Source organism: Notolabrus celidotus, chromosome 7 (genome assembly GCF_009762535.1).
Source record: "Notolabrus celidotus isolate fNotCel1 chromosome 7, fNotCel1.pri, whole genome shotgun sequence".
NCBI classification, from domain to species: domain Eukaryota; kingdom Metazoa; phylum Chordata; class Actinopteri; order Labriformes; family Labridae; genus Notolabrus; species Notolabrus celidotus.
This window is the reverse complement of record NC_048278.1, coordinates 30,594,104-30,604,460: the sequence shown is the minus strand read 5'-3', so window position 1 is coordinate 30,604,460 and position 10,357 is coordinate 30,594,104. Positions and strand designations below refer to the sequence as shown.

Sequence of the window (10,357 nt, the reverse complement as noted above, 5' to 3'; positions counted from 1 at the left end):
CATATCTCAATGTCCTCACTTGATGCAGTATGCTCATAAAACCTTCACCTAAAATCAGATATTATGGCATGGTGCGTCCCTCAGGCTGTGACAGACAGAGATACTGTATTTAGCAGCCAGAGGAGCTGCTGACCCTTCCCCCAGGAGAATATCTATCTCTCTAAATACTGTCTTGGTGGTAGTCCAACTAATGTAACTACTTTTTACTCTTCTTTTTAACATTAAACTGAAAAAACATATAATATAGGAATTATTTACCTGAAAAGCTAAATATGAACCAAATGATAGCTGTTAGAATAAATCCAAAATGAAATATAGTTGAGTAAACGTAACAAGTAATAGTAGAATACAGAGATAGTCATCATGCATCTTAAACTTGTAGATGAGCACATTTAGACTTGTCATCAAACTATTAGGATTCGCTTACTTTCACATTAGTCGATTATATGTTACAGTATTTCGCAATGTATTAATATTGACGTTTCAATTCGCCTATATTCACTGGATGACATTTACATAGTGTTCTTCGACTTTTCTAAAACATTCTTAAAGTTACATTAACTAAAACCCACAACAATTCGTGATCTTGCTGAACAACTGTTTAAATACCAGTTTGACTACATTTCCCGTCGGTATTGCGTTTAAGGAAAGGATGAGCAACCAGCAACCCACATTCAGCCAATCACAGCGCTGGATCTGCCTTTCTCGCTCAGTGATTGGCTAATTTTGCACTAGGTTTCCCACAATGCTTTGCTGCACCGCCTCGGAATTCAAATCGAGCGGACCAATCAGAGAGCGCAGTAACGACCGAGGCAGCATTTTAAACTTGTTCTGAGGACTGTTGTCAAAAGGCAGAACAGGGGTAACGCTGCAACCACGGAGGGAGGACTCCTGCGAATAGTTTCATGTCTTCCTCAGGTTTTTATTTACCTTTATATTTGCTTTCCGATATTGTTAATATTAGAACACAGTGTTGACTGTCGCTCAGGTTAGTTTTGATTTGAATTACTCAGTGTAAGAGAGCAAGCTAGCTTCGAGGGCTACACTACTGTCGGTTAACAAGACTTTGAGTCCCACAGTCAGGAGGAGAGTAGTACCAGGACCTTATTTTAAGGACCCAGAACTCTACTTTAATCCAAAATGAGTGCAGGTGTTGCGAAGCCGGCGAATCCGTCGGCACATGTCGACCCGAAATCCGCTCCTCTGAAAGAGATCCCCGACGTGCTGGTGGACCCTCGCACCATGAGGAGATACGCGAGGGGGAGATTCCTCGGAAAAGGTGGTTTCGCCAAATGCTACGAAATCACAGATTTAGAAACGAAACAGGTGTTCGCTGGAAAAATCGTGCCAAAGTCCCTGATCCTGAAGCAGCACCAGAGGGAGAAAATGACCTCTGAAATCGCCATTCACAAGAGTCTCGACCACGACAACGTCGTTGGGTTCCATGGGTTTTTTGAAAATGACGACTTTGTCTTCGTGGTGCTGGAAATCTGCAGGAGAAGGGTGAGTTTGTTTGGACACTTCATGAACTCATTACTCAGGGCCGACGGTTATCAGGTCGGCCTCTTCTTCCGTTGTCCTCCCTGTCCTAGTGGAGGAAACTGAACATGTCAGAAAGACAAGACTTTTTTTTTTTTTTTAAATTTAGAAGCCTGAAATGATCTGAATGTTTCAAATATGATCCTACATTGAACAAATCAATGACTGGATATGAACTTTCTCCAGTTAAACAAAGAAACAACTGAAATGATTGTTTTTGAAACCAAGGAAGAAAGGTTAAAGGTTACTGCTCAGCCCCAATCTGCACAGATGAAAGGTTCAAACCAAGCCAGAAACCTTGGTGTAGTCTTAGACTCAGACCTTAATTTCAGCAGCAACATGAAGACAATTACAAAGTCAGCCTACTATCACCTTAAGAATATATCAAGGATTGAAGGACTTATGTCTCAGCAGGATGCAGAAAAACGGGTCCATGCATTTATCTTTAGCAGACTAGACTACTGTAACGGGGTCTTTACAGGACTCCCTAAAAAGTCCATCAGACACCTGCAGCTCATACATCATGCTGCTGCTCGAGTCCTAACAAGGACCAAAAAAGTAGACCACATCACTCCAGTTCTTAGATCTCTACACTGGCTTCCTGTCTGTCAGAGAATAGACTTTAAAATCCTGCTGATGGTTTATAAAGCACTGAATGGTTTAGGCCCAAAATACATTGCTGATCTGCTGCTACTGTATGAACCATCTGGACCTCTGAGGTCATCAGGTACTGGTCTGCTTTCAGTCCCTAGAGTCAGAACGAAACATGGTGAAGCAGCGTTTATTCATTATGCACCACATATCTGGAACACACTCCCTGAAAGCTAATGTTTTAATGTAAAGCACAGTGAGTTGCCCTCGTGTATGAAATGCGCTATACAAATAAAGCTGCCTTGCCTTACTTTAGTCTTTGTTCTTTAAAGTTCATTTGTTTCCATATTTATATTTTAAAACATTTGCCCATGGTCACCTACCAAACATTTGTATAGATTAGTCCAGGTCATCTACTTCCTACTTTGAATCAACCCTCAAAGCTGCATTGTCCTTTCAGATCCTGCTGTAAGACAGTCTTAGTGATGGATCTGATCATTTTCCATTTCTCTTCCAGTCCTTGTTGGAGCTGCACAAGCGCCGAAAAGCTGTGACTGAGCCTGAAGCTCGCTACTACATGTCACAGCTGCTCAAAGGTGTCCACTACCTGCACACGAACAGAGTCATCCACAGAGACCTGAAGCTGGGGAACATCTTCCTTAATGATGACATGGAGGTCAAGATAGGTAACGTGCTCTTTCAGATTGACTTATGATCACTGTCATACCTCAGACAGGGGTTACACATACCACTAACTCTTAATCAAACCTGTTGGCCCAGTGTCAAGGAAATGACACACCTTACTTTACATCTGACATGAGTCAAGCTTCTCTGATGATGTGACGAGTGAGGACCAAACACATAGATAAGTCATACACACAAAGTAAAGTCATCTTTCCCCTGTTTCTCCTCCAGGCGACTTCGGTTTGGCCACTAAGATCGAGTTTGATGGCGAGAGGAAGAAGACCCTGTGTGGAACGCCCAACTACATCGCACCTGAAGTGCTTTGTAAGAAAGGCCACAGCTACGAAGTGGACGTCTGGTCACTTGGATGTATTCTGTGAGTCTGGGGCACACTTAAAAATTTAGATACTAAATATGATAAATCAGTACTATTCCATGTGAGACAAACCTCCTCCCTTACTCTTTTCTCTCAGGTACACTTTGTTGGTGGGTAAGCCCCCATTCGAGACCACCTGCCTGAAGGAGACCTACAGTCGCATCAAGAAAAACAACTACACCATCCCCTGGGTAAGTTGGATTGTTTCTGCGCACGCTATTCCTTCAAAAACATACTTTGCATTGTGTCCTCGCCCTTCACTCCTCTCATAACATGCATTTAAACCTCTCCCTTCAGCACATCAACCCGGCCGCGTCCTCTCTCATCAAGCGGATGCTGCATGCCGACCCGGCCCAAAGGCCGACAATCACCGAGCTGCAAGGAGACGAGTTCTTCACATCCGGTTACATCCCCTTACGCCTGCCCACCACCTGCCTCACTGTGCCCCCACGCTTCTCCATCGCCCCCTCCACAGCCATGGAGCTCAACCAGAGACGACCACTGACCGCCATCAACAACAAAGGTAATGATCCCGGCAGAAAATCACTGGTAGAAACTCAAACATCTACAAGTTCTTGTGTTAAAACTCTGAGTTTGATATGGACAGAACTATTCAAATTTCTTAAAGAGAGTAAAGGAGGTTTTTCTTTTTCTTCTTCAGCAGGGACAGAGAAGACTGATGGGAAAGACGAGCCAGTTCAAAGGTGAGAGATGTCTGTACAATTGTTTAGAATGGAAGTGTCCATCCTTGATATCAAGCCTTAGGAAAGAAAATCTTAGTCTTCCCCTGTTTTGTTTAATTTAATGTCAAATTTAGGAGATTCACTTTTTGGGTGGAGTTTAATGTTGTTTGTGTTTGCAGAGAGGTCGAGCCATCAGAAAACAACCTGAAAGATTTGCTGCAGCAGCTCAACACAATCATCGCTGCCAAGCCCTCGGAGAAGGCTGTCATCTGTCAAGGTGGGTTCAGACTCAGGGGATGAAACCTTTTAAGGGTTGCACTTTCTAGGCGTTTGATTGATCTCTGTGCCAATGTCAACTCTGCATACGAATGTTTTGTTTTTATTTTTGTGTTTCCAGAGGAGGCAGAGGATCCTGCATGTATCCCCATCTTCTGGATCAGCAAATGGGTGGACTACTCTGACAAATATGGACTAGGTAAGAAACACTCTGATTCCACATCCAGCTAGACTTATACTTTGTCATTAATCGAGGGAGATTGAAGAAGCACTTGTAGCAGATCACAGCGTTGAGTTCTGACCGGTGCAACCTCTTTATTGTCATTAAGCACTGTGAATCAATCAATCTTTATTTATATAGCGCCAAATCACAACAAACGTTATCTCAAGACGCTTTAAAAACAGAGCAGGTCAAGACCGTAATCTGTTATATTATTAACAAAGACCCAACATCAAGACAGGATAAGATCCAGTTCCATCTTACAGACAGGACTCAGTCTGATCTCATCTTAATCCACCATTAGCAGAGCACTTTGCAGAATTTAGCAAGTTACAGCGGCAAGGACTAACTTCCTTTAACAGGCAGAAACCTCCAGCAGGACCAGACTCATGTTAGACACACATTTGCTGAGACCGAGTTGGGGTTGGATAGAGGGAGATGAAGAGAGAGAGAGATGATAATGGTGAGACGGATAGTAGTAGTTGCAGCAGCTGGAGTCTGGCATGTCCATAGCGGTGACTCGGAGGAACCTATGGGACAAGGGAGCTCAGGGACTCCACAAAGGTCTATGGTTAGTAACTTTAATGGGACAGGAAGAGTTTGTAAGTAAAGTAAGTGATAGGGGGAAGAGAGGGGATCATCTTTTAGATAAAACCGGTGCTCGTCCTTCTGACATGTCCAAATGTCTTCCATAAACACAGTATAGAAGTAACAGAATGCTAGAGTGAAAAGTTGGAAATATGCTGAGAGAAATGACCCTCCATTAGACATAGCAGTGTCATGTCACAGTTTGTCCACCAGAGAGAGCTAACCAGTCACATTTCTAAGTGGAAAGTGTCGAGCTAAGAACAGAACTTGTTGAAATTCTTCAATGAAAAAACACATGCATTTAATCTAACAGGCCTTAACAATAATTTTCCTTCTGTTTTTCAGGGTACCAGCTCTGTGACAACAGTGTGGGCGTTCTGTTTAACGACTACACACGTCTGATCATGTACACTGACGGAGACAGTCTGCAGTACATCGACAAAACAACAGCTGAATCCTACCTCAGCGTGCGCTCGTATCCGGCTACACTCAACAAGAAGGTGCGTAGTCGTCTTAAATTCTTAAGCCATTGGCAGAGTTGAAGTCAAGGGTAAGTCACCAATGTAATCATGGCGTTGACTCTTGTTTCCTTCCCCCCCCCCCATGTAGATAACTTTGCTGAAATACTTCCGTAACTACATGAGCGAGCATCTGCTGAAGGCCGGAGCCAACATCGCGCGGCGGGAAGGAGACGAGCTGGCGAGGTTGCCATACCTCTCCCTCTGGTTCAGAACAAAGAGCGCCATCGTCCTGCACCTCACCAACGGCACAGTTCAGATCAACTTCTTCCAGGTTAGACTTAGACCACATCCCCCACCACCAGAGCTGCACAATCCAAGAAATGTCAGCATTTTCTGTGTCAGGATCAAAGTGGATAGAGTTTTCTTTGAAATGAGTTTTTGGTTGATAACTCAAATGAAGTCTAGGCAAGTTTATTTATAAAGCACCATTCATACATGGAGCAATTCAAAGTGGTTTACAGGGTTAAAAATGAAAACCAGAACAGTAACAACAAAAAATCAATACAGAAAAAAACTTCAAACATTACAATTTTATATGCAGCCAGTTATGTTTGATCTACTCTCTCTCTATCTCCCTCTCTCTCTGTACTTATGTAACTTAACGTACATAGTAAATAGTGTTGGGTATTATTTATTTAAATTAGGAGGCATTATTATAAATAATCAGCCCCCCTTCACTGCTCTGAAGTTTGTAACTTGCAGAGTCTTACTGTCCCTCCGGACACAGAATCACAACTGGTCTTGTCTTAACCGAAATGAACCTTTTAATCATTTGATTCATTTTAGAACTTCTTCCCAAGGATTCACAGATTTAATCTTTTGTGTTGAGTCGCAGCCCGAAGCTGGCTCAGACCTCTTGTCACCCCCGTCTAGTGTACAAAGAATTTCACATTTTGTTCTGCATCTTAAATTTTGTCAGTCGAGACTTTGCAGGGATATTCCTTTTGTGTAGCTTGAAGAAGGCTGCTGCTAAAAGCACAAATAAGAGACAACAGAAGTCACCATGAGGAATTTAACTTCATCACACTGAACATGGACAAGTTAGAAGCTCAGCAATGCAGCTAAAGTCTAGTTAGTTTTAAGCCTCAACTTAGCCTTGTGATCTTGGCGATTGTGTTTGGAAACTAAACATAAAAAAACAATTGTGAATTTCCCCGTTGTGGGATGAATAAAGGAGTATCTTATCTTATCTTAAAATAGAACTCTTGTTAATCAAGAAGCTTATCTTATTACCCAAACACTGAGCACCTTCATTTATTATTGATTTTATACATTGGGGCTTTTACGCCTTTATTTGGAGAGCACAAGATATTGGACAGAACAAGAAACCAGGAGAGAGAGTGAAGTGACGGGTGGGAATGGTGCTGCATTTAACCCAGGCTGTCTGCTTGAGAACTGTAGCCTAGTGACTAAAAACCAGAAGGCTCAACCAGCAGCCCACAGAGCAATTTTTTAAAGTGGATTTCACATCAACACTGGCACTAATTTGGTCCAAGTAAATAAAATTATACTATCAAAGTCCAAGTGATACAATTAAAAAATACCTTCCTTTCAATGTTTGAGTACGACAATGATACATTTTATGCTCCATCTAGATCTATTTCCATATTCTTACTTTTCTGTGAATTAGAAAAGTCTGTCAGGGGGAGGCAGGTGTCCAACAATCCAGGAAATCCTAACTCCTCAGTCTGCCGAAAGAGAAGTCATTCTTGCAGCGCTCTGTCCTCTGTTTTCTGCCGTGTGTTCCCAATTCTTAAACCTGTGCTTTCCTCCGTCCTCCCTATTCCAGGACCACACTAAGCTGATCCTCTGCCCTCTGATGGGCGCGGTCACCTACATCGACGAGAAGCGAGAATTCCGCACCTACAAGCTGTCTCTGCTGGAGGAGTTCGGCTGCAGCAAGGAGCTCGCCAGTCGCATCCGCTACGCCAAACTCATGGTGGAGAAACTGCTGGACAGCAAGCCAACGCCTGCAGCCGCACAGTAGACCCACATCTTAAACCACTCCTTTTATTACTCGTCACTTCTTTTCTCTGTCGTCTTCGAAGGAGGAAAAAGAACCTGAACTTCTCCCGTATTTTATTGAAGGGTCGGGGTGTAATGATTTTTTTATTCGGCTGTGAATAAAATGAATAAAATTCATGGAAATTAATCTATATGATGTACATGTTGAATTTCTGCCTCTCAGCTGCAGATTTTATCATTTTCCCTGCAGTCAATGAAAACCTTTCCTAACTTTCTTGATGAAGCTTAACTCGAGCAACATGTTCACATAGCGGTCTACTCTTAAACCAAAAGGCAGACAAGTAGGAAAATTCTAAATGTTACACGTTCCTCATGTTTCCAATCATAAAGTTCCTCCTTGATTCCTCTCTGCTTGTTTGCATTCAGCTGTGTGTGAAGCTGAGAGGACTTGGATCAGAGCTCAGACCGGCTGTGTGGACAAAGAAAAAGCTTCTCTGGTCACTTCTCTAGTTTGTCTGTTTTATCTGTGTTGTATGTAGAGATGGACCGTGTTAATACTTCTTCATCATGTACATTTGTTTTTCTTCTGTCGCTACTTTTTACACTTTTAAGTCTATTTTAGATGTCTTGTCTTTTTCAACATGTATAGACCTGTACATACTGCTGAATATGCATTCATGTTGTAAAGATGGTTTAATTTTACCCAAGTTTGAATAAAGATTCTCTTGAACAACTCATGCAGCTGTGGTTTAATGCATTATTCATATCTAGGCCTGGTAACAAAACTGTTGACTAATTCAAGACTGAAGGTTTGGTCGTGACTTTAGAGAAGGAAACAACACTTAGCAGGGTGAACTCATGAGGTGCTTTTCATCTGCAGGAACCAGTAAAACACAAGTCAGACTTACTGTACACTATATGGACACCTGACCATTACACCAGTAGGGGCTGTTATGACATGTATTCAAATACTTTAATATGGAGTTGGTACCCCTTTTGCAGCTGTTACAGCTTTAGAAAGGTACTTTATTGATCCCCAGGGGGGAAATTCAATGTTTTCACTCATGCTATTTTGGACATGCTACACATACAGTTTTTTGGTATATACATACAAATGCACACACATGCAGTGAACATGCTTAGGGAGAGATGTCAGAGTGAGGATACTGCCGTCAACCAGCGCACCCCGAGCAGTTGGGGGTTCGGTGCCTTGCTCAAGGGCACCTCGGCAGTTCCCAGGCAGGTGAACTAGCACCTCTCCAGCCACCAGTTCACTTGCCAAACTTCGTCCATACTGGGACTCGAACCAGCAACCCTTCGGTTCCCAAGCCAAGTCCCTATGGACTGAGCTACTGCCGCCCCAAACCCCAAGTTTCCTGTCTTCTTGGAGTGTTTCTGTGGGAACTTGTAAAAACTACAGTTCATGGATCCACTTGAGGCTGGCTCTGGAAGTACCGGAAACCACATACACATAAATTCAAAAAAGCCGATCTTTACAGCAGAAATAAACATGTTTACAACCTGATACAAAAGATGAGTGTAGTCTGGATAGCTCATTCCTCGATCGGCACACACTGTAAGGGGGGTGAATTTTTTTATAATGCAGCAATTTCGAAGATCTTAAGATTACGAGTCTTCCAATGAGAGGCACAGCTGACTTGATTGACAGGCGGAAACACTAGATGTTGGCTAGGAGGCTCAAAGCCCGCCTCTTTACCTCAAACTAGCTCGTCAGAAGTTAGGTTGACTTCAGCATATCCAATATGGCTCCTGCCAACGATTGGCTTCAAAACAGCGCTTCAGAAACAGATGGGTGACGTCACAGATACTACGTCCATTATTTGTACAGTCTATGGTGTTTATGAGATCAGGCTCTGATGTTGGACTATAAGGTCTGGTTCACACTCTCCGTGTCAGTTCATCCCGAAGGTGCTAGATGGGGTTGAGGTCAGGGCTCTGAGCGAGCCAGTCATCGAACTCATCAGACCATGGCCCAATCTCAATGTCCTCCTTAAGCCCTGAGCCCTTCTTGACTTTATTGACGTCAGCTGGAAAGTGACTGAGGGCAGGAGGCTGTGAGGGCTCAAGCTGTAGAACTGGGAATTGGACAGCACTTTGCCACTTCTCACGTAACCTGCATGCAGGATTTTTCATTACACAATTTTTACTTTACTCAAATTCAAGGCGCTTAAGGGACTGACTTCCTGATAATCATGTGATCCAGGACCTTACCGTACGGACTGCTTAACCACACAGTTTAAAATATATAAATAGGCTACATAACTATAGATATATAAATTATACTGTATACACATATGCATGAAGATAGTAGATTAAGGCTGTTTTCTATATATATATACTTAGCAGGCAATTTTTTTTCCCTGTAAATTTCATTGCAACTCTCATGCTTCTTTTTTACTGTTGCACTTTTTTTATTCCATGTTAAGGCGCTCGTTTACCCCTCCAAGCTCTGAAGCTATGAACTATGGGTAATTTCCTTACGCTAAGTCTGCAGAGAGATCCCTCACACTTGATGATTTGACAGTGGGACAGCCCTAAGCCCTCACGGACTTAGCGGGAATGCGCCTCAAAGTCAGTGAATGCTTGAGGGTGGACATTGAGATTGGGCCTACGTCTTTATAAAGTCCCTTCTTTGTGCACTTGGGCGGAGTCATCTTGGAAGAGAAAAGGGCTTTCCTCAGACTGTTGCCACAAAATTGGAAGCATAGCATTGTCCAGAATGTCTTAGTATGCTAAAAAAACATTAAGATTTCCCTACACTTAATGAAACACTTAAATTCAACAATTACCGGTTTTGCCAAATGCTTCTGTCCTGTATATTTTTATGTTTGCACTATTTATTAAATTATTTATATTTTATTTTCACCAGATTTATTTTACTGGTGTGCTTAAG

General features: G+C 42.6%; 1 protein-coding gene across 1 annotated transcript; it reads left to right on the top strand.

Annotated features, from left to right (window-relative positions):
* plk1 (polo-like kinase 1 (Drosophila)) lies at nt 1-8,180 on the top strand. The gene is made up of 11 exons (XM_034687469.1): nt 1-1,503; nt 2,648-2,816; nt 3,046-3,190; nt 3,288-3,381; nt 3,488-3,713; nt 3,852-3,894; nt 4,053-4,150; nt 4,271-4,348; nt 5,303-5,457; nt 5,567-5,749; nt 7,268-8,180. The coding sequence occupies exons 1-11, from the start codon at nt 1,141-1,143 to the stop codon at nt 7,463-7,465; spliced, it is 1,752 nt and encodes a 583-aa protein (XP_034543360.1). The 5' UTR covers nt 1-1,140; the 3' UTR covers nt 7,466-8,180.
* Nucleotides 8,181-10,357: the final 2,177 nt, after the last annotated feature.